This window comes from Tinamus guttatus, unplaced genomic scaffold, assembly GCF_059628265.1.
Source record: "Tinamus guttatus ecotype Peru unplaced genomic scaffold, ASM5962826v1 Tinamus_guttatus_pri_ptg000010l, whole genome shotgun sequence".
In the NCBI taxonomy this organism is placed as follows: domain Eukaryota; kingdom Metazoa; phylum Chordata; class Aves; order Tinamiformes; family Tinamidae; genus Tinamus; species Tinamus guttatus.
The window spans coordinates 3685686-3710402 of NW_028288544.1; the positions used below are offsets into that span (position 1 = coordinate 3685686).

The 24717-nt window shown below is 36.9% G+C and overlaps 2 protein-coding genes across 2 annotated transcripts in view; one reads left to right on the forward strand and one right to left on the reverse strand.

The window, feature by feature from the left end:
• Positions 1 to 24717, forward strand: part of NT5DC1 (5'-nucleotidase domain containing 1) — a 130136-nt gene that overhangs the window by 13507 nt on the left and 91912 nt on the right. The gene's annotated exons all lie outside the window — the stretch shown is intronic.
• On the reverse strand, positions 2485 to 10328 carry COL10A1 (collagen type X alpha 1 chain). Its single transcript, XM_010211072.2, has 2 exons — positions 10190 to 10328; positions 2485 to 4370 (listed from the first exon to the last, which is right to left on the reverse strand). Exons 1-2 carry the CDS (start codon positions 10326 to 10328, stop codon positions 2485 to 2487), a joined length of 2025 nt encoding a protein of 674 aa, XP_010209374.2.

The following is a 24717-nucleotide window of genomic DNA, read 5'->3' on the forward strand; positions in this document are numbered from 1 at the left end:
TTATTTTCCAGTAGTCTGCTCTTCCTGCCTCAGCAGCATATAAATGAATTGACTTCTTTGAAATAATTCCTCATAATGATTAAGAATCTTAAAAACCCTCTGAGGGTTTCTTCTAGGTCATGAATCCAAAGCTAAAGTCAAGGTATAAGCTGTGTTTGTATCAGAATTTTCTGTGTAATCTCTAGATCTTCAGTGGTTTTGGTTGCTTTCTTAATATCTGCATGCTTATGAAAAGTCATCAAAAAGACAGTTCTTGAGTAATAATTTGTAGATTTATCTGAGGACCTGTATGCTTGCTTGCTGGAGGAGCAAAGACATGAAAGGAGAAAACCTCGTTTCATTTAAAGTGCATAAAGATAAGTATTAGTGAACTTTACTTACAAGGATACAGTTTGAAGACTAGTTAATTAGAATTACAGGACATTAATATACTGCTGGACACCTCAGGCAATTTAAACATGTGCTTTGGCCTGCATTTCACATATAAAGCAATTAAGTAAAACTTGACAGCTACTGAGCAGTCTTTTCCATTGTCGGTTGTTTTTGAAACAAAAGTGCCAAATCAGTTGAATGTATTGGCAGCAGCATATGTTATGTTTAAATACTGGAAAGATGAATTAATGAATTTATGCAAGTGACTTCATAGGGAAACATTTTAGTACAAAAAAGAAAAGAGAGAGAGAATTCTTAGCAGACCTGGAATTAGTTTTCATTTAAAACAAGAAAATGGAAAGGTGAATACTGACATTTCAAGACTAAAGTGTCTTGGATTGTATTTTGCCTCAAAAGAAGAAAGTATAACAGAACTGCTGCTTGTAACTTGTGCTACTGTTCACTGTATTATTTCTGTGCAAACATTTGTATGTATTATTTGTAATAGAATTGCCCATTTCACTTGCCTAGGTCTACTTGACTGCTCAGTAAGCAGATTCAATGTTACTATCTCCTTCTGTATTTATGATTTTACCAAAGCATAGCCTAAACTACAGATTTCCTTGCCTAGCAGTCTTTAGTAAAGGGAACTAAAACATTTCTGCAAAAATACTTTCTTAGTAGTCATTACAATCCTTTGCAACTATATGATTTCACTAATGATGGATCAAATTAATGGTTCCGTGACTGTTTTTATTAATACCAACACTTTGTCAATTGCTTAGAAATTTAAGGTTTCAAATGAGCCCAGTATAGTAAACCTCAGGTTTTGCTTTTGTGAAGAAATGGTGATATCACAGAACTTCTAAATCTAGGCTTATGTACTTTTAGTTCAAGTTTAGCTCAAGCGATTAAAATCTTCTATCAAAAAAAGTGAAATAATAATAGTTTTAGAGTTGATAAGCTTTTGATGCAAGATACTTTTAATGCTGAGTATGAATGGTAACTGCTCTCTGAAGAAATATGTGATCAAATTGTTAGACAATTTATAAGCACTAATTTTGGGGAGCTATCTCACTTTATACCATTAACATTACATAGGGTCATACAGATTAATGTAATGTCTAATATTTAAGTATAGGGTGAATACGCTTATGTGTTCTGACTAATTATTGTTGCCATCAGATGAATTCACCATTTGAGTAAAATAAATTCCCAGGTTTTCATGCATAACTGCATGCATTTGTTTTTAGAAGGAATATCTCTGTGAATATGAGTGTCAGTGTTTGTGAAGATATGCTCTGCTGCATTTAATCATGGGTATGTTTTACTGTACTCTGAATATTGTAGTTTTGCTGAATATTAATTAGGAGTTTAAGATACTGAATTAGTATCTTGTTAGAGACTACAAAATGTGCTTTAAAAAAAGTAGTTGAGTGGATTTCTAGGCTTCAGATCTGATTGCTTTTTGCTACAGTGACATTCTTAGCTCTTCAGAAATAGGCAATGATTTTTAAATTGACTAAGGTAGATTTTATTTAATAAGAAAAGCAGAACAAAATAAAAACTCTGGTGTGATAGACACTATAATAGAGTTATGTTTTCTTGACTCCTGTTTTGTAGCTTAAAGATGAAGCCAACAGCAGACTAATGTTCCTGAAGTATATTCTGTGACTTTTAAGATGAGAACTCTATATCTGAAACTACTTACTTTGAATAGTACCTTTCATTAACTCAGGTATGGTGAAGTATGATATTGAGGCATGGAATGGCTACTTTGCATATTCTGAAAAATGATATTTAGAAATATTGATTTTCCTCTTAAAAAAAACAGACAAGTGCATCATTAATTCATAAACTTTTAATGTTACATTCAGTTGGACAATCGATCATCATTTGAAACAAAATTTTCAGAGATAAATTTCTATGATAATCTTCTAAAAACATACAATATTATTTTATTAATAATTTCTTCAGTTTCTTCTACCCTCTCACTCTCTTTCTTTTCTCTTGCAAAATTGTAGTTGCATGACCTGCTAATAACTTACTAAGTCAGGACCCAATTAAATGGCCTGAAGGAGGGAGTGTCAGGGCTGCTTACGTGGGACATTATTAGATATGAGCAAATAAGAAACCTGAGAAAGAGGAGTGGACGTATTCAGAAGAATAGAGACCATTAGATTCTGAATTGGGCAGCTGGAGCCATACTTGATCATTCTCCATGAGATCGATGACAGCACTGCCAGAAGCCTGGTCAAGGTATCCTTTCTTATACTCATCATAAGTGTACATGAGTGGGGAACCATTTTTGTAGAGCGCAACCCAAACATTTGTTCCTTTTGCATGTACATGATAAGAGAAATAGTAAAGTCCAGGGATCCTGCAGGTGAAGATTCCTGTTCTGGGGTCATAGTGTTGCTGCCTGTTGTACAAGATCTTATCAAATTTGATAGGGACTGTTGCTGCAGGGTAGGCTTTTGAGAGGATGACACTGAAAGCAGATACCGGCATCCCCGTAAGGGCTTGGTTTACTCCTGCTTTCATAAAAGACATTCCTGATAGGTCTCGAGACTCTCCTGCTTTCACATAGCTTTCAGGGATCACAGCTTGGCCAGGGGGACCAGGAGGACCTGGTGGGCCTGGCAAGCCAGGCTCTCCGTTGTTGCCCTTAGGGCCAGGGGGTCCAGGTGGTCCCATGGGTCCACTTAAGCCTTTTGTAGAAATACCTGCTGGACCTGGCAGTCCTGGAGCTCCTGGCTCACCTTTCGCACCAGGGGCTCCTGGCATGCCAGGAGGCCCAATGGGGCCTCTGATCCCGGGTATTCCTGAAGGTCCTCTGGGGCCTGGTTCACCATTGATCCCTGGCACACCCTTCATCCCCTGTGGGCCCATGGGACCAGGCAAGCCGGGTAGCCCAGCGTGGCCAATGTCACCTTTCTGTCCTGGAAAACCTGGGTGTCCCTTAGGACCAGCAACCCCCTGTTCACCTGGGTATCCTGGTTTTCCATCTAAGCCTGGCAGGCCTCTTTCACCTTTTGCTCCAGGGAATCCTGCAGGGCCTACAGGGCCCATGTCGCCTTTGGGTCCGGGTAGGCCATGTTCACCAGGTAAACCCTTGAGTCCTTGAGGGCCCATGATTCCTGGTGGTCCAGCAGGCCCTGGTTCACCTGGCGCACCAGCTGCGCCTTGGTCTCCTTTTGCTCCTGGAAGGCCAGGAAGACCTTCAGGCCCTCTGTGTCCTTTCATCCCTGGCAATCCTGGCTTTCCAAATCCTGGCAGACCTGGGGATCCGGGCAAACCTGCTGCTCCAGGGCGTCCTTTGGGTCCAGGGATACCTGCTGGTCCTGGTGGTCCAATTGGTCCAGGCTTGCCAACACCAGGTTCTCCGGGTTCTCCTGGGGGACCCTGGGGACCTTGAATACCAGCTGCTCCGGGTGCACCTGGTAAACCTCTGTCGCCCTTCATACCTGGCTGACCTGGAAGACCATTCTCACCAGGCTTTCCTATCCCAGCAGGACCAGGGAGGCCTTGGGGTCCCTGTGGGCCTGGAAGCCCCCTGCTACCTGGGCGGCCTGGAACTCCAAATCCAGTTTCTCCTTTTTGTCCATTTGCACCGGGAATACCCGGCTCTCCCTTCTCACCAGGAACACCCCTTGGCCCTTGAGCTCCTGGAGGGCCTTGTGGTCCAGGCTTGCCAGGAACAGATAGTCCTGCAGGGCCGGGAATGCCAGGGGGTCCTTGTGGCCCTCTTGCTCCTGGGAGCCCAACTGGTCCAGCATCTCCCTTCTCACCATTTAATCCTCGATCTCCTGGCTTTCCTGGTAAACCTGGCATGCCGGGCTTTCCAACAGCAGAGAATCCGGGAGGTCCTGGGGGACCAGGGGGGCCCTGTGGACCTGGACTTCCAAATCCAGGTTTTCCTGCAGGTCCTGGTTGTCCCCTTGGTCCGATAGGGCCTGGGGGACCAGGGGGTCCTTGTTCTCCCCTTATCTGCACACCTGTGATAGAGAAGAAAACAGCCCAATCAGAACAGCTGTGCAAGACTTGAAGATCAGTAGTGTGGTGGTAAACATCCAAAGGGTTAGCTTGAACTTCCTCGAAGTCAAGTTCTATAATGTGGTCAGTCACAAAGGACCTGATCTCAAGTTCAGAACAGAAAAAGTAACTCAAAGCTCTAACATGATTAAGATGTGCTATAGGTGTGCAATGGGAATGACAAGAAACAAAACATCTAGAACATTTTTTGAACTGAATACATTTAGGGGCATCAGAGGGCTTGTAGAATGTTGTGCAATAGATGTAAACACTTAAAGAGGAAAGAAAATAGGGATTTAGCAGTGATGACATGAAATGAGGAGTATTTCCTGTTAACTGCCTAATGCAGGGCGTATGCAGATGTCTAAACAAGAGTAAAGGAGATTTTTTCCAATTGCTCATTTTACCCTTTGCTAACTTTTCTTTTCCAAAGAATACTTTTCTATAGCTTTTCTGTAAAAAGAGTAACACTGATATTTATCTTCTCTAAAATCATTACTATTTTTGAGTAAAATATGGTTTCTTTACAGTCTATAGCAGTGGTTCTCTTCATAAATGAAGCTGGTGAGGTGTAGCCAGTGCTGTAGGCATACGGTTTGCTCAGATAACAGGCAGTCTTCTCAACTGGACCTAGCATTGCTGTGCCAAAGCTTTGCATAATATTTGTTTCATTTTTAAGCTTGTATTCATGCTATATTGGCAAAAATAAAAAATAAAAAAATCCTGAATTCATAGCTGCAGTAATGATCAGACTTGCATTGAAAAGTTATTGAAAAAAAAAAGGAAAGAAAAGAAGGAAAAGAAACTTCCTGTATAGGTGAATCTTCCCTTTGGAAATTAGTTGGTGCCACATTTTGGTAGTGAGACTTTTGGCCTCTTTTCTCCAGAAATAGGTTGTGTCTTTTTTTTTTTTTTGGTAAACATATTTTCAAATAGCATCATTTTATATTCAGTTTGCATAGCAAAATGGCAGCATTTTATATTCAATTTGTAGGAATAATTTCTCTTCTTGCAGTGGCAAGATCTTTAGGGATACTTCACTTTGTTACAGTTTGAATTCCAGCACGTTTTGGGGGTGGAGAGGAGTGATGCTTGTTTTTCTTTGGGGGGGAATTTGCAGCTTCCTATTGGAATTAAGAGGTTCTTTTGTAAAATACTACATAGCAGATTAACATGAATATTGCTAAATGAATATTTAGTAAAATACAGAGAAAATGCTGGTAGTATTACAGAAATACCATAGTTATGGTGATTATCATTTTAAGAAGGGACATAAAGAGAGACTGCGGGGTATAGGAAGCACCTGGATTTTGATTCCATAGTATTAATATAGTCTGCTTGATGCATGCTTAGAAAAGACTGTTAACTGTCAGCAAAAGTTCTGCAAAAGTTTGCATTTCACTTCTTGCAAAGAGAGCAGAGTATGAATAAAAGCATGTGCAAAGACTCTTAGATAGCAAATTGTTTTTTCCAATTTTTAGCTAGTATTGACAAACCAAAAATGAGATGAAATAGAAAATGTCATATACACAAGAATAGTTTTCTTCTTACTAAAAATATATATATAGAGAGAGAGAAGATCTGTATGTGTGCGCCTTTGATTTTGATTTGATTCTGCAAGGTTGCTTTCTTCCTATATCGCAAGGAAAATTGTTCTTATTTACCAACCATAGAAAGTACATTCTCCTTTTTGCTGATGCCTAAAAGCATATCACCTCAGTTTGCACACCTTGCTATCTCATCATCTGTTAAGGCAATGAAAAGTAAGCTCAAAATCCTGGAGGCAGGAAGAAAACAATGCCTGTCCTTCAATAATAAACTGAAAATGCAGATATTCTCTCATGCAAAGAGATTGCAAAATCTGTAAGTAATTGATGAGTCTGATGAATTGATGTCATGCAATCTTTTCTATCTAGTTGATAGTCTTGAATTTCTTACTGCTGAACTCCAGGATTCAATAGAGTTCATTTGCAAGTTTGTTTTCTTGTAATATAGGTGGTAGCAGAAAAGGTGTATTTTAAGAACACCACATAAAGTTGGGAATGACTTAAGACCAGCAGAACAATTAACATATAACCTGCAGTGGAAGCAGCATGTAAATGTTCTTTCAGCTTTTTACAATTCCTTTTTGCCACAGGTGACAGTGCTGCCATCACTGAAAACAGTTTATTGAGCTAGAGTGTGCCCCCGCTGAATTTATTCTCTGTTCTAAAACAGAAAGAAGATCCTAGTGACTTCAGAATTTCCTTTGAACTTAAAGAGTTAGGAGAACATGATCAGATCCTATTAAAGTCTTGCTGCGCATACCTAGACAGGTTCCTGAGCTAGTGCTGTCCCATTGTAAAAATGCATATTTTTCCCCTAACACTTTACATCAACTGCATGAATTTCAGTTTTCATTATAGTGGAATCCAAAACCAAGGCTTTATGTGGTTACTTTGGCAGAGGACAAACAAATGACCACAGCCAGGTATGCTCTTTAATAACTATAAATCAAAGAACTATGTCCAGGCCTGCCAGGGATAGTGCATTTGCTCTAAATATAATTTCTGCAGTTAAGCAGCATTCTTTTTATTCAGCTATACTTGAGTAAAATGCAGCTATTACACTGGACCTGATTCTCCATTTTTTTGAGGACAGGGGGGCAGAAGGGGAGGAAGGGGAACAAAATTACATCAGAACGTTTCTCCTTACTTTTTACCTCATTTTATGAACCTAAGACTGATGGAAAGCTGCATCTACTGTGGTGGATATTGCCTTTTGTGTAAGATATCTATCCATATTTGTATTATATAGAGATTAAAATGTCTAATGTTTGTACTGTCTAGAAATGATAGTAAGTCTTCTTAGCGAAGGTGACAGCTGGACACATTAATGAAGTAGGATTTCTACCAGGAAAATTGAAGTAGAGGTTGGCTATTCTTCTATATTTCTTGGCACATGTCTTGATACAAAATTGGTTTATATAGTTTGAGTGCAGTATTTATATATTAAGTATGAAGACTTTAGCATAACCTGCAATAGAGCCTTGTTATTTTGTTTAAATACTCCTGAACAGTTAGACTTAAATCTGTGATTATTTTCAGCTAGGAGTTTCACAAAGAATTCAGTGCAATGAACAAATACATAATGAATAATGTACTAGTATATTTAAGAAATGATAACCCTAAATACACATAGAAAAGGAATGTATACTCTAACTGGAGAGCTCTTAGGGGTGATATTAATATTGTTAAACAATTTAATCAAATTAAATAAAGATTTATTTAATAGATTATTGTTGTCAGCAGAAGCACTTTCTGGAATTGCACCCAGCTCTGATAGTTGTGTATTAAATAAATCTAAAGAAAAATATAATTTGGCTTTATTGATCTGGTGGGTGCCTATTCAAGAATCTCTTTAACAGAATTTACATCTTATCAAGTGGTGAAGAATCCTATCCTTGGAGTTTGTCTATTTTAATATAATGTAAATTAAAAATACTAAATAATAGTTCTACATTAATACTACAGTCTTTTGAGTAGCAAATAAGAACAGTTAAAATGAAGATATTTCAAGTCTGTAAATTAATCCTTCAGTTTAACTTGCTGTGTTTCATAAAGCAAAATGATAGATTTTTGTCATTCATCTGAAGTCATGTGCACATAATAGGCCTTGTGATATGAAAAGATATCAGTGATGGAATTTTGCAGTATGCTGCTGGAGCTACTTGCATATGTAAAAACTCACTAGAAACCTATACAGTTAAGAGTGATGAAGTTGGTTCTGTAGTGTGTTGTCTGTTCTTCTTTGAGCATCTCAGGTTAGAAAATAATCTCTAGCACACTTTGCTTTCTTAAATCTCTTCTAAAATTCCCCTAGAGGATGCCTGCTTTCCAGCATGAAGAGTAATAATGGGTTCCACGTCTCCATTTTGAGACTTGTTCACAAATTGAATATTTAATAAGCACGTTGTGAAGGACTGGATTCCAAATTCTGTATAAATGTAGGTTATTTCTTTGGCAGTCTAGTATATAGTTTTTATTCCTTTCCTTAATTGGACAACATATTACATTTTTCACAGGTTAATGTAACCTTTCTAAATATGAAGTTACACATATATTAGACTTTCTGTTATTTAAGTATTTAAAGTGAAAACTTGGTTCAGGATAACTCATTTCTCCTTTCCTTTCATCCTATTTCTTGTCTACCTTACTCATTCTTTTTTTTTCTAAATTGGTGCTGTTTCCCCCCTTCCCCTGTTTTCTTCTATTTTGTTTGGAGGTTAAAAAAAATGAGAAAAAAAAATGTAAAGGAGAACTAAGTAAACAGGCAAGGAATAAAGTTATAATGTATTTTTTGAAATACATTACAATTGAAAAATTTCCAGTCATTCTCTTTTCTCTGCCTTAGTCTCACTGCAAGATCATTCTTGGTATATGTGACCTGAGGGCTCTGGGGTGGCATTAGGACTTCTCTTTGGGTTTCCTGTGTGCTACTCAGTAGCATTCAGTCCCTAGGATCGGTCTGGAGCTCATCTGAAGTGAACCCCCTAAAGGCATTTGGTGTGGATGCTATGCCCTGAGCAGCCACTGTGTCTGTTTCTTCTATGCTGCTCTGTTTTGGAAGGTAGACACAGCCTAAAACCATTTTTTTTTCCCCTCATAAGTAAGGAGGAGCTCAAAAAAAATGGGATTTGGAATCCTTCATTCAGTTTTCCTCATTCTTGCCCATGTATGTATATTGCAACTTCATATGTGAGATTAAGTAAAAGTCAAAACTATTCTGAATAACATTACAAACTCCAGAAGATAAGAATGCTATTCTTGGGGGAAGAAAGGGCTGTTAATAGGGCAGGTTCAGTACTCTAATTTTAGTGAAAATAACTGAATAGAGACTTCTGATCAACCCTTAGGAGTACAATTCATCAAATAAAACCAGGACCTAGTTACAAGTTTTGATTTTCATGTTTTAGAAACACTTTGGCGTGAGTGAACATTAAATATTAAAAATAAAGCTGAGCTCATGAACTTTTTTACAGTATACAGTTAAGAGTAACCTTGCATATGACTCATAAAGGCAATGAGGATAAATTTACTTTCCATTATCTTCATTCTGCCTGTAACAGGTACAGTTATATTTTAACTATACAGTCTGTCTTCAGATTGATTTTTGAAATCAAGAGAACTTTTCATAGCCGGGATAGAATTGTTGTATTTCTGTTAGAGATTAGCCTGATACTAAGAATATAAACTCAAGTCACTTGTGTAAAGAGATGTAGAAGTTTCTGTTGTATTTTTAGGAATATATATGAAGTTATTCTGCCTTTGGAGAATTTAAACAAGTCTACGTTTATTCATATGCATTGGAATTATGTTCAAACTCTCACCTACCATCTGTTTTGAGTAGCTTTATTCTAAATATTGTAGATGGATGTTTTATTGTTTAAAAACATCAGGATTGAATCAAGAGACTTGGAGATTATTAGCATGTTATACACAATTATGCAATTAATGCTGTTTGATTATTCACATTACTTAAGACTAGATCTGTGGCTACAGTTTTGTTCTTGTTTTATATCCCTTTAGCAATTACTGTCTATAGTCTGTGACAAGAGTGCATCTTTGTCAAGAGGAGGGAGATGCCGTAGTCACTCCCAATTCCTTCTGAAGTGACAATACTCTTTTAATAAATTTAAACTGTCAATGAAAAATTAATTACCAATATAAACAGAATGTTTTTGTTCGTATATTGATACACTGAAGAGAACTGCTTTGTTCATTACAAAAAATAAGAAACTTACCTTGACTTTTTACATTGAATGGTAAGAACTGTGGCCCCTTAACGCTGGATTGTTTCTGGTATTGCTCAGAAAAATATCCATCACTACCATGGACAATGTTCAGACAGAGCAGCAGCAATAAGGATATTGGTAAATGCATGTTCCCAAATCCGTTCTATGTTAGAAAGAGGAGAGAAAAAAGTTTGTTTTAAAGAACAGTTGATCAATTCTGTTTCAATTGGATTTCTGTGGATTCTAGTTTTCTGTGGATTAATAAAAGAGCTTTCTTAGCTATTAAAAGCTTCATATTATTTTGTGATTAATTCCTCTGATTTTCACCTAACTATGAAAAATACTCTAAGAAAAAAGGAATCAGTTTTGCTCACTAAGGATTTTGGATGCTCAAACTCTTCTCTACGTACATTAGAGGCAAGAGTCTCTTTGTTACTCTTCCAGTTATTATTTCTTCTGGGAAAGAGAAATAATCTTAAATAGTTGCAAATTAAAACCACTGTTTTCAGAAATAATGATTATTTTGCTAGATTTTCTAGGGCCCTAAAACCAAGGTCATCCTACATCAAAACTCCTGAAATGAAGTTTTCTACAGAAATACACAGATACTCCAGCATGACCTTATTGCCTCTGTCTAATGCTGTAGCAAATGAAGCATGAAGTCCTGTCTCCTTCAGCATCAATGGCAAGAATCCCACATTGCTTTACTTGAAACCTGGTTTTACCTGTAGTCTCTCAAGGAGCCCCAGTTGCAGTAAGGATGCTGTCACTGGTGCATGAGTATCAACCCCCTGTCCCGAAACCACATCCCCTGGAGAAATTAGCTTCAAAGCCAAATAAAATAAAATGAATTCATAGCATACCAGGCTGTTGTGGAGGTCCAATGCAGAGCGGAAGAGCAGTGAATCCTCCTCTGCTGAGGAGTTCTTCTGCCACAGGTGAGTGAGCAGAAGCTGATGATTTCAAGTGTCACCCCTGGGTATTTATATGATTTTGGGTGACTGCTGGGCATAAGCTCCTCCCCCCAAATCAGTAAGCAGTAATTATCCCTGTGTGTATGTGTGTTTTTTGGGGGTGGGTGAAGCTATTTTGGGCAGGCATTCTAGATCCTGTTATTTTTTTTCTCCTTGGATTTCTTCTGTCCTTGGTGAAATCGTATTGCTTATAATTTGTATTTTCTTAAATTTTTGCATCCCCTCTGTTTCTAGAACTGAGAAGGGTAACACTGGAAAAAAATCATGATCTTGTAAGTAAGGTTGATAATTCTAAGTAAGTGCTTCATTTGGATTTCTCTGTACATGTTTTATGGAAAGAATTACATACTTTGAGCTTTGGTGAGTAACTGCACTGAAGTCTGCAGAGACTGCAGTGCAGACTACTAAGACTACATATCTGAGTACTTCACTGGGATGAGATGAGAGGGCTTACAGTTAGTTAAGATATTGATTAACATGTTGTGTGCATACCTGAAGATTACTTTCAACCAGTTATTGCTTTAGTAGGATGTTGTCTTCAGATTATATTTTTTGACTTCTGCTGTTGTGATGCTGGAGGGATAGTATCACCTCTTTGATATATTCAACATGTAAGGCTGTATTGCAAGTTCTTGAAATGTAAGCTTTCATTACATAAAGAGAACTCTTTTTTTATTCAGTTGTAACAAATGTATTGAAGTCCATACTGCTTAAAGAATAAAATATGCAAGTGTCGCACAGGCTGATGTTAAGGAGTGAAGGTTGGGGTATTTTTTGACCTTTCCTGCACTCAGTAATCTTTGGGGGATAGAGGGGAGTTCAACCAAATGTTCCTCTTGCTGTATTCTTACTAGTTGCATGTTGTTACTCTTAATTGGGTCCAGTTTAGTAAATTTAACCACCACTGTTGCTGGATCAAACTTGGTCACAGTTTATCTCTTTGTAAAACTCCCTTTTTTAAAAAAAAAAAAAAAAAAACACCTTCAGATTATAGATTGGCTTTAGGCATTATTAAAGTTTGTTAAGTAAGTTCATCTTGGTTAATAGACTGTATCCACACCTTGTGACTTCTCTGAATAAATGACAGAGTCCTACAGTGTTTCATCATCATTTTTACTGGTGTTCACTATTAAATAGGCAATGATTTTCAATCCCTGAATTGTTTGTTGCTCTAAAACTTCATTAATGAGTAGAAATAAAAGAGAAAAAAAAAACCTCTCCCATTTGGGGTGGAAGCATAGAAATAAATATATGGTACATGTCTTATCTTTATCAGATATTTTAAGTAAAAGTAGATGTATATAAATTGTCTGTCAGTTAAAACTCCTTTGTCAGTTACAGCTTTTTGAAGGGACATGACCTTGTTATTTGTCATTAAATCATGTGGGAGTTAGGTTTTTGGATATGTTCGAAATTCTCTATTCCCTTTGCACCAAAGGTTATTGGGGAAAAAAAAGGAAAAGTGATATCTCTGGCATTGCTAAAAGAGACTGAGCATGTGTTGCAACTTACTATTTTGATGATGTGAGCATGTAAGACTGGATTTATTTTTCAAGTCAATTTATTCCCTTTATAGAACTTGGTGGACAAGGCAATACCTGAGTAGGAGAACACATATGCACCAATTATACAAAAACAAACCAATTATACAAAAGTTGTAATTAAGCCAGGATACTAGCATATTATAACATAGGAATACAAATAAATAAGTCTTGTTACTATGAGTCCTCATGCATGGTAGGTACGTAAGGGGGACCTGTTACCACTTCAGCCAAAACACTGAGCTAGTGGCCCTGAACTGTGCAGCTCTCCCGTGGAATGGCAGGTTAACATGAGCTGAATTTCACTGCTTTGTGTCTTTGTTTAATTCCACACTCTTCAAGTGACAACTTTTTTGAGGCTTTTCTGTATTAGGGCAAATATCCCAGAACACAAGTTATTGTGCTGAAAGAGACCAATGGACCATCAAGTCTATCCTACTTGCAATTGTGCTAATACATTTGCTTGCTAGAGAGTTATTATTTAATGTTGTGATGTTAAAAATGACTGCTGCAATAAATTATTTAATGTAGTGTCAAACAGTTCTTTTCTTCTATTCTTCCTAGCCATCTTCTAAACAGCATTATGTTCTATTTTTGTAAATAAACCCTTTCCTCTGCAGACTTAAGCCTGCAACACCACTATGCTTGTACGATTTAGCCAATATATTCATCAGTTGTTTTCAGAGGATGTTTGCAAGTCTGAGATGATATTTGTATTCCCCGTATATGCTTTTCCGCAGTTGCTTTTAATCTTTTGAAAAAGGAAGCTTTGTCCTTAAGTTGTTTGGGTAGCTTTTCAAACTGCTTCATTTGAAAGTCAGACTCTATAAATTCAAATGAGAATCCACTCATCCACTTTTGGCAGAGGCGATGAATGTATGGGCATAGAATTTATTTCCTCCTTGAAGAAAATCCACTCCAATGCCCCTGTTTTTGGCTCACATAAACCCCAAAATAGCCTATAATTTAAAAGTATTTAAGTATATGACCCTTGGTGGGAAGTGTGGTTGTTGCTAATTTGACAATATTTGGCTAAGAAAGGAACATAAGACGACAGTTTTGTGCACACACAGCTTCATGATAATTTCTAGCCTAATTCATAAATACCCCCAAAGCAGACACACTTAGGCTACAAAGCATCAATAATGTGCACTTGTGTTTGTCCAGCAGCCTCACTTCCTAACTTGTCTCCCTATGGGCAGGAAGGTGAATAATCTTTATGTACCTGGGTGTAAACAGGGATGATTGTGGGGTTAAAAGGTATATACAGAAAAAAAAAACCTGTTAACCTTGAGTTTGACCTGAGCTCCACCCTATTGTGCTCCGTTATGCTACTTCCTTGGGCTGAGGTTTTGTTTTTTGTGGTTGTAGGAAATTGAGGTAGAATTGGAGTATGCGTCTTTCGTGTGTTTTCGCTGTTGCTGTGGATATTTTCTATTGGAAGAGCACTACACACATTTAGCTCTAAGCATGTGTGTGAAGGGTAGGCAGCCAAATATATTTGCACATGCAAATATATGTGCAATAGACATGCTTGTGTGTGCCCATTTACAGCAACAGCACATTTTTAAAAAAGAAAGGTTATTTGCAAATCTGTTTCCAAAGTATAAGCACTCAGATGCCTTTTTTTATATCACTGCATTTAGAAAATTTTGTTTTCAGATGTCTTCCCTTCCTCCTTCCTATTGCAGAACAGGGATGGTAAAGGATAGTGGATGCTTCATTGCATCATTCCAGAATTTGCTTTCAGTTATCAGAGATTTCTTCATTCCATGTAAAAATGGCCATGATAGTGTTCTTCAAAACAGTAATTTATTAGTTTAAGTCCTAAACATATTGCAATAAAATAAATAAAAAAAAAATCTCTGAACCATATGAAGTAGATATCGAAATCACAGATTCTTTAATGCTCTTTGCATCAGTGTGTGCCGTTTGATCGTGTTTGCTTACAGGATGTTGTCTGTTCATCATTAAATGCACATGGTTTCTGAAGCACCATGCTTTAGGAAATGGAAACAGACTTTCGCTGTTATCCTTCAAGGTTATCAAGAATTCTTCCTAAGTGCTATTGGTAGGTGAAAGAAGCATATGTGCTCCAATCACCCTTATCTAACAGATCACAAAACATAAACTGTAACAAAACAGCTAACTACTGCCTTCCCATCAAAAGCAAAATTCTTGGTTTAACGTGTCAGACAAAGTCTGGGACAAGTCCTTGCAGGAACTGGGAACTAGCTGTGTTTCTGATACTAAAATTTAGGAATTTCAATGTGAATGTGCTTAGAACTATTGCTTTAACTTAAAACATTTGATGCAAAGAACTATGAGATCTTTGAAAGTAATAATTCACAGCTTTAGCATGAAATTTGTCTTTTTTTAATACTTAGTTTTTTGTCTTAATCCTGAGGTAAGCATTTGTGTAGTTGATAATCATATCTTAGTGCCCAAGGAATCTGTTGGTTATTTTCATATTTCTTTTTTTTTTTTGGTATAATCCCAATTTTGAAGAAAGAGGGAAAAAAAGTGTTGGTGGGAATTTCTTACTTTCCTTTTGAAAAACAGTCTAAAAAAATCAGGATAATTTTTTATTGGTGACATAAAATCTCAGTGCTGGTAAGGAAATGCAAATACTTTGCTTTGTGGCTCAGCATCTATAGTTTTTGCTTTCCAGTGTTGTAATTCAGTTCCAGATTTGTTATCTGCCTGAAGTAAACTTAGAGAACTCTATCTTTGGTAAGTGTTTCTTTATAAAAGTACTTATACCTAAAATCTGTGGTAGCTACCATTTTGAAACGGGCCCTTACAGGTTGTCACATAGCCACTGCTGATGAAATTCTCTGGTCTAAATTTTTGAGTCCTGTAGGAGAGGATCTCAGGAATTTGTAAGAGGAAATTGAAAGCCTGCCATGAAATTAAAGGAGTGATTGGATTTCTTATCTTATGGCGAGCTTTACGGCACTCCAGATGCTGTTAAATTTTCTCAGCTCTGCGGTTTAAAATTGTCCACCCTCCCTCTCCATCACAAATGGCTGAGCTACGTTTGTACCTGGCTCTCATAATGGCCAGGTAAGGTCGAAATATAAGTGCAGAAGAACAGAGTTTTCCATCGTACTTTTTTAGTGGGGGAAACTAACATAGATTAAATACTAGTAGCAGTAATTGTAATATTTAGTATTACTGTTCACTGTCAGATATACCCAAAACACCCAGAAGGAAAATCCTTGATTTTTTTTTTTCTTAGAGCTACTTTTTGATTTTTTTTTCTTTAGAGCTACTTTTTATTTGCACAGGGAATATTGTATGTTCTAATAGTAGCCACTTGAACTGCACTGAGCTAGAAACCACCTTGGTGAAGCGATTGTTTACCTTGCTAATTGCATAATAAATATGATTTCAGTTTTAGCAGACATGCCTTTTTTGTAATTAGTAGATGCACGGTTGAGGTAGTCTGTAGGGAAGTGTTGTCCCATCCAAATTCATGTGTTGAGATACAATTCTTTCTTAAAACAAGCAAAGCAAAGAAGTTCTGTTTTACCCAGACCTTTTTGTGTTAGTCTTTTTATAGGTACAAAGCTCTTCTCCTTTTAACGCTTGTAATTGTGGTTGAATAAATGCCCTACTTTCAAGTAGTTATGAGAAGATGTCTGTATTTATTCTGGCACTGCGAAACTCCGTAGTGACCGGTTTGTTCTGCTTCGTTTAGGTAACTTGATCGCAACAGCTGTATTTAGTATAGCAGTACATTTAAATAGATGACTCTCAGGTAAATATTTATGGTTGTATTTTGATTGAACTAACTTGCAGAGGCACTGAATAATGACGCTGAAACATCAGGAAATGATGTGTTCCACATATGTTATAGAGAGGCCCTTGAGATTGGTATGAATTTCTGATATTTTCATCCTCATATTCAGATAGTATTTACTGAATGCTTTTTTAATAACATTACATTGTTTGTGGTCCCATTTTGTTTTGGTTGTGCAAATAAGATAATCTTCCTTCAGGTCAGAGAATTTATAATACTACAATAAAATATAGCAAATAGAAGGAGAGGTATAAAGAAAGGTTTCCAGTACCTTTTCAAGATAACCAAAAACAAGCTGTTTGTGTAAAGCCTAAGTCGTGTTTTCATAATTGCTAATGCTCATCCTTTTTCCCACTCATAGAATAGAATAGAATAGAATAGAATAGAAATTGTGTGCTGTAAATATTTAAAAATAGATGTAAAGTTCTCGCTTTTCAATAGAGTGTTTTTAAGTGGAATCAGGCAGGTACTGCCAAAATTTGCATCTTTCTATTGGAGGGGAAGAGCAGAAAGGACAATCGAATTGACTTTGTTTACAATTTGAGAAAAGATCAAATTTTCAAAAGGGCTAGAGCACTGTATCACTTAAACAAACATGAAAATCTGACTTTGGCTTCTGATGAGGAGGTTTGAGATAAGCTCTTCTGAAGCTGCTTAAACATGGCCAGTTTCTGTGTAGAGATTTTCTGTCAGTCTAGATCGTGTTACAGGATGTGTCAAATAATTTAAAACCCTTGAAATATGTAATTGCTCTTGAAACATTACCCTAGATGTTATTTCTCTTTTATTATTTCTAAAGTTCTTAATCTTCTAGTTTAACATTTCAGCTCACTGTCACCCCACCTGATTCATGAGAGCAAACCTCAGCAGTCACATAGAAACATAAAAATGCAAAAAAGTCACGTATTTTCCTTAGTGGAGGGTGGAGGATTCAATTCTTATGTTTTATTTGCTCCCTGATCTGTTTTTCTGCATTTTTTACCAGATTGTTTAGTATCTTGTTCAGCCTCTGTACTTGCTATACTTGGGGTTTCTCTCAGACTCCCCTGGACCACAGTGACTAAGGTGGAACCCAAGCTAACAGAGTGGAGAACCACCCCTACTTTGCCAAAGGTGAAGAGATTCAGGCAGCTTCCTCGGATACTCCATAATTAGGGAAGTCTTCCAAATAGTTGGCAAAAATAGGTATAACTGAGCTACTTTTTCATTACTACCCACTGGAGCAAGTCGCCAGCCTGATGAATAGCCCCGTTCATTGACCTTGCTACCTGCTGTGGTTTGGACAGTTGGCACAGGGTTGTTTTTAAACTTTCATGTTTAAAAACAGGTGGCAAAGGTGGAAAAAATAATCCAGACTGTTACTCCCAGAACAAATAAAAGTTGCCTGACTTCACTTTAAAAACAAGGGAGTAGTTGGTATTCTTTAATGATGTCCATTATTTTAAATATTGTTGTTTCCTCTTTTTTTTTTTTTTAATATGAAACATAAGACAGTTCAGTTGCTGGTTGTATTGCAAGCTTTTTATATTTTTTCACTTATGCAAAATATGCTTGAGTGTATGGAGTGTAATTGTTCACTGTGATTATTAATAGGATTGCTCTTATTTTTGCTCAGCTGAGACCGGAGTCTTACAGTTATTACGTTGTAATAAAGGATAGAGTCAGAATTACCCATTTGTAATATGGAAGAGTGCTAGTGAAATGACTGCCTTTATTATTACACATCATGCCTGAAGGTGACAACATGTTGCAGGTGACAAATATCATGTTACCTGCATCCAGTGTGCAAGCTTCAATGTCTCTTGCATTTCATAGGTAAAAAATAACATGAACATGTAAGATGATTTTTTGAAGTGTTTTAATCAAAAAAACTTTGATCCACTGATTTGAGGATTGAAAGATGCATATATATACATATGCATATATATAGAGAGAAAGTGCTATACAACACATGTATGTGTATACATATATATACACATATAGAAAATATATATATTTTAATGTGGAACGGGTATTTCCCAAACTAAAGATAGAGAAAGTGATCCAGAAACCAGGGAAAGAGTTGTCATTGCATCTATTTCCTGGCTGAACTCTCTTAAAATGGGAAAGATTGTAAGTAGTTCAGTATACTAGGTGCATGTTAGTGTCAGAGATATTCAAGTCACAGATATTCAAGAAATAGTGTCACCGATATTCAAGAAAAAAAACAAATGCTGTTTGGTAGCAGCCGAGTTGGAAATTAAAGAACCTGAAATCGAGTTGTCTTAATCTTGGCCTGAGTCCCCACCTTTTTGTTTGTGCTGGACCTTAGTGTTGAAAAGCTACAGAACTAAAGGGGAAGGCAGAATAACTGCTGCTGTGGTTAGCCTGCATTGGGCTCCAAGCTGCTGTGGGAAGATTGCTTACGACCAGTCTACAGCTAACCTGAAATTGCTTATGCTGTGATTGCAATTTAGCAGTATTCATAGGTGTACTCATTTTGCTATATATTGTAGTCTTTTAATTGAGGCAGTGCTTTCATTTCATTTTATTCTCTCTGCTTCTGAATCGGTCTGTTTGTTAGCTCTTTGCAGCTCTGAAAGTCAGCTTTAGAATATCTTGAAAAAGGAAGCATGTTGTCCAAATTGAATCATTTCTAAGCTTCTGATTTGAGCTAAAAAACTGATTTTTTAAGGTACTTTACTTAGCTGGGTAATAGAGCTAATCATTGCAGCTGAAACACAAGGAAGTGAGATTTGATCAAGGTCTGGAGTGAAGAATGAGTAAATCTCTGATGGTGCTCTGGGAATTCCTCTTTTAGTGGACTAACTCCAAATATTCTGGAGTTCATAACAGATTCTCTTTGGGTAGAAATGAAGAGGGGTGTGATTTAAATGAGTGTCTCCCTAACATATATTCGCAGAATCACAGAATGGTTAAGATTGGAAGTGACCTCTAGAGATCATCTAGTCCAACACCCCCTGCTCAAGCAGGGACACCTAGAGCACATGGCACAGCATGGCATCCAGGTGTGTTCTGAAGATCCAGAGTATTCAAACAGTAGTAAAAGAATTTGGCCACCTACAAAGCCAATTTGAGATCTTATATTGCTACATGTCTTAAGAGGAAGAAATACCCAAAGGGGGTGTAAACATGTAGTGAGTAAAGGAAGATATATAAAAACCCAGAGAATTCTGAGAAGATGTGGCATGTTACTGTAATTATTTTCCAACAATTAAAGGATTGAAGAAGAAGAAAGTAAGGGATCTGGGAAATCTGGACTAAAAGTAATGTTATCTGAACACATGGTAACTATATCTCAATTTAAAACATTTTCTTTATGCTAGGTTTTTCACCTTTAAGTTCATCTCAATTAAATCTGATGGATAGAGTCAACTCAGTATTACTGGGTGTCTTTTCTGGTTATCCAGTTCTATACTAGATACAAACCAGGATTCTTTCTTTGTATATACAATCTGATTCTGTATGTTAACTTTTCAAAAAGGTAAATATGCAAAGTAGAATATGCTTGTGTACTTTTGCTTTGTGACACTTTCAATTTTTTTGAATAATTGAAAAATCTACTCAAGTTTTGCATGTGAATGCTGTATAATGAAAAAGGCTCTTTACGTGCAGAAGATACATTTCCAACTGCAATTTCAGTTCAAGTTACGGGAATGAGATCTGGTGTTTGGTTTTAAGATTGAAACCCTTCTGTTTACCAGGCTGGAATATTTTTATATAAAGCTGAGTGTCTTTAAACATCCTCCTTTTTTAAGAACCTAAACATAACACTGTCAGTTCACTCCTTGAAATATTAGGTCACCAAGAATGCACGTTAGGTCATTGAGAGAGAGATTATTGTTTCAGAAAATAGACCTCCTCTGTAGTGTACTGTGAGACATGTTTGCTTACCTAAGTATTAGCAAGTAAAGTAAAATTAACATTAGTAGCATGTTTTTCTCCTGGTTCCTTTTTATACCTGTCTAAATCCAGAGCTTCTCTGGTATGTCCTGTGTGCATAACTTGTACTGGGTTTCAGAGCTGGATTCCATCTTGAGCTGTGCTGATGACCGCAGGATGTTTATATGAACCATGCTAAGTTCCTGGCAGATTTCTCTCTCTAAGGCCTTTATGCAATACTTTATCTCTGAAGTTACTAATGTCATTTAGAATTTTTTTTTCATTTGTTTGTATATCGGTAGTTTAAAGGAAATTATATATAGGCTAGTCATGCAGTGAATTGCTAGAATATTGAGAGTTAGCAGGCTGACAGGAGCATGAGCTGAATTTTTTTTTTGATGTGTGAAAGAATTTCAGGACAACCTAAATAACTACTTAACAATAGTATAGGATAGTTATAATAGGATAGTTATAATCTCCTCTGCAGTTTCTGTAAGAAAAACTTTTTGAGTGCATAGACAAAGGAACATCTGTTTTACAAACTTAATAGGAGTAAGGGACATGCTTCTATCATGGCTTTCTAAAACTATAAATTTTGCATTTATACTGGATCATTTTTTAGAAGAGGAGAGAAAGGTCAACAATGTAAAGATGCATCTTCTCTAAGAAGATAATGTATAGTTTCTAGAGAATTTAGTTAAAAGTTGTGGCAGTATTATTATCTATGAATTTAGGGTTAAATGAGAATTCAGAATTTTGTCTTTTGGGAATGAAAAGCCAAAATAGGGTCAGAGATATAAAAGTTCTGAAGATCTAGTTGGCTGAGCATTGACTTCCACAGTTTCAAGAACAGGAAATGGTAAGGAGCAAGTTCAAGTGACATAAGCCTGAATATTTTGGGAAATTTTATTTTGTTTATAAGCTATGTAATCATCTTGTTAGCAAAATGCAGATCCTCTCCCTGGGACCTAGGTCTTACTGTGTGTGATGGTCATCTGGAAAGTCCTGGATTATGTGTGCTGGATATAGCACTCATAATATAGGAAATACTGATATATTTTGCTTCCAATTACCAATCAAAAAGAAACCAGTGTGAAAGGCCTAACAGAGACCAACAGATTGTGAGTCACTCAAAGAACAGGAATGGCAACTGGTCAGCAATAAAAGATAGGGCTGGAAGAGAAATAAATGTAAAATATGCTCTAGCAGTTAATGGGTTAGGTTATGATAGGGCAAGAAAAGAGGACATAACCCCATGCACCTCATCAAAATAAACTCAGTTTAATTTAATAGACTTCTGTAAGCACAAATGTTCATATGACGTGATTCCAAACATAAAGCATAAAATAGTTTTTATTGGAAAATATAACACTGAAACGGTTTGCAGGAAGTGTGGCTATTGCAATGAGCTCAAATGAGCTATATTTTACAATTAACAACTGAGTGCCTTGTTAGGCATCATGCATTTTGATTTGAGTTTTATAGGTGCTTGAGATGCCCACAAAATATCCTCATCTAAGGTAGTGAGACATCTAAGGCTACACTCAAAGTAGCCTCATTCCTCGATGTCGGAAGTAGTTTCTTGCTCTGGTTGCCAGGTTTATAGTGGTGACTAATTGCAGTCCTCAGATCATATAGGAGATAGGATTTCAGATGCATTCCTCATTCCAGCTGACTGCCTGAGGGATTCTGGCAGTCAGTATATTGGCAATCATAAATCTATCCCCCAAGTGTATCACTGTCCATTGTTTAGTGTATTTAGGTGCTGAATCCTGCATCTCTTTTTGCATCTTACCGTTAGCACCCAGTGGTACTAAGTGGTGGGATTCCCGCCACATATGCAAAACGCATCCAAAGGACTAAATCATGGAGGGATGATTTATCAAACCTTCATAACCCTGCATTGATAGAGGAAGATGAGATTGTAATCACATATTAATGACCACATTTGTATTATAGTTTGTATTTTAAAAATGCAGTCAGTTGAAGATGCAGTCTTACAATATTTTTCTTTGGGCTTAGAGGGGTTATGTTCTTCACTGACTCTTCCCTAAGCATCTCTGTATGGCTACTGTTGGATATAGAATAGGCAGATATTTTTGTCTCACCCATTCTGGCCATTTCTAAATTCTTAAAGCGTATCTCTTGTTTCCCAGGACACTTGCCTAATTCCTGTAATAAGGATCTGAGCAGATTGGAGGCAACTATTCACCATTTTTGTTGTAGCTGGCTCACTCTGCTGAAAACCAATAAAGACCCAGGGAGTCAGAAAATGTTCATGTAATAGCCCATTTGTATTTTAGACTTTATCATGCTGCACAGGGCAGTAACTTATTTCAAGACTGTTCTATTATACAGAAATAGCATTTAACAAGCATTTAAAGTTATATGCTATCATATCTGTGATCCATACTGAATCTTCATCTATTACTTTGGGGGCATGAAGGGACACATTTTAATAATAAAAGATTCTGATATACTGTACAGTAATAAAGGTAGTTTTTTTTTTTTTAATATCACACAACTAATATCAAGAATGCTTTCCTTTTGCCATGCCTTAACTGCATTCCTGTCAGTTTTTGAATGTTGTTTTCCAAAATTTTTAAAAGACAAAAGATCAAACTTTAAGGAAACCAAAATGGAAACATATTTTCTTTTCAGGGTATCCTGCTTCCAGCAGCACTTCAAAAATGTTTTTTCAGTCTCTTCAGAGCTGATGGTTTTCCTGGTGAATTCATGGGCTGGTAAAAGTGGTTGTACATGGAGAGGAAAGTTATCATTTTAATTAGAAAAGTAAACACTGCACATTTAATGCATAAAATATGTAGGCAATACATTTTAGAAATGACTATGTCTGTCTCTTTTGCTGATTCTTTCTATACATTTCTTTCCATCTTCTACACCTTCAGCTCTGCTATCCTGCTATCTGCTTCTCCATATATTTGTTGCTTTTTACGTTTTACCATGTTATGTCTATACCATTTAGCATGGTATGGATGAGAGAGCAATTTGTTGCTCCTTTTTATAACAACTCTTGATATTCATGCATTATCAAACAGGAGCTGATTGGCATAAGTATATTGAGAATCCTTTCAGGCCTAATCAGGGAAAGTGTATTTTTGAAAAGGCCCAGCCTCAATTTTTACATAGCAAGAAACTGCTCTAATATAAACTGTTGCTATAGCAAATTGTCTGACTCTATTGATGTAGGATTGCTATAAATTTAAACAGAATAATTTAACTAGCATGTAGGTTAGGTCATATTCTAGTCCATCTAAACATCCCTTCTAAAACACCGTACACAAAAGTCAGTATTTTAGGTTTAGACCACAGAAGATGTTGGGCTGTCTAATGACTCACTTTACAGTGTTCCTATAAAAATCCAACCTGATACAAAATGCAACAGTCCCGGGATTCAGATGGAATTGTTTTCTAATTTAAGTAAAAACTCTGTGATTTCTAGTTCTGTTTATTACCATCATTTCCTCTCATGCTGTGTGAGAACTTTCAGTCTGTCTGGTCTTTGCCCGTTCAGGAGGACTGAAGGTCATCTGAGTTTGAGCTCAGGCCATACTGGATAAAAATCAAGTTTTATGTTTCTCATTCTGCTTGCTTGTACTTAAGCAGAAAAGGGAAACCCTCTTCTTGGTTCAGACTCCAAGAATTTGCAGAGCAATTCGGACCTGCAGTGAAATGATTTTGCTGTGGTGACAGCCCAAGAGTGCCTTCTGCTTGTCAGGGCATCTTCGGAATTTCTGGGCATATTTCATTGTTCCAATCCTTGAGCTGACAGGAGCTTCCCCAAGAAGGGAAAAGCTACAGTTGTTTTACAATATATCACTCATTTCAAGTTTCTTCTTGCAGTTCTCAGTCACTTGTTTTCTTCAAGTGGTGGTGCAGTGGTGCAGAAGAGCCTTTCTGCTATTGAAAAATGGCAGATTTTTAGCTAATTTACTTGTGTTTTGACATTTGTTTCCAGATTATGATTATCATTATGATAATCCATTCTGAATGTCATAATGCAAGCCAAAGAAGCTTGCCTTGTAGCTTGTTTCTGCTCAAAGCTCAAGTTTTAAACAAGAAGATATCCTTTAAGGACATACTATCTAAGCTTATATTTAGATGTGGATTGCTCTGGTTGTCTCACAAAGACCTGTTGATTCTCATGAGAGTTGCTGTTCCATACCGAACAGGGGTGACCCTCTAGATGAATTGTCATGACATCTTTTGCATGTTTGGCAGGAGTTTTCCTTCTTTCATTTTCAAGTTGAATTTTGTATTAGAGTAACTTGCAGTGCAGCTTTGGGATGCATGGAATACTGAACTTTGGAAATC

What these genes read in the sequence shown, in the direction of transcription:
- COL10A1 (XM_010211072.2), bottom strand. Translation starts at nt 10,328, where the DNA reads ATGCATTTACCAATATCCTTATTGCTGCTGCTCTGTCTGAACATTGTC. An exon ending in ATTCAATGTAAAAAGTCAAG is followed by an intron (nt 4,371 to 10,189) that starts GTAAGTTTCTTA and finishes TCTCTATCACAG; the next exon opens with GTGTGCAGATAAGGGGAGAA.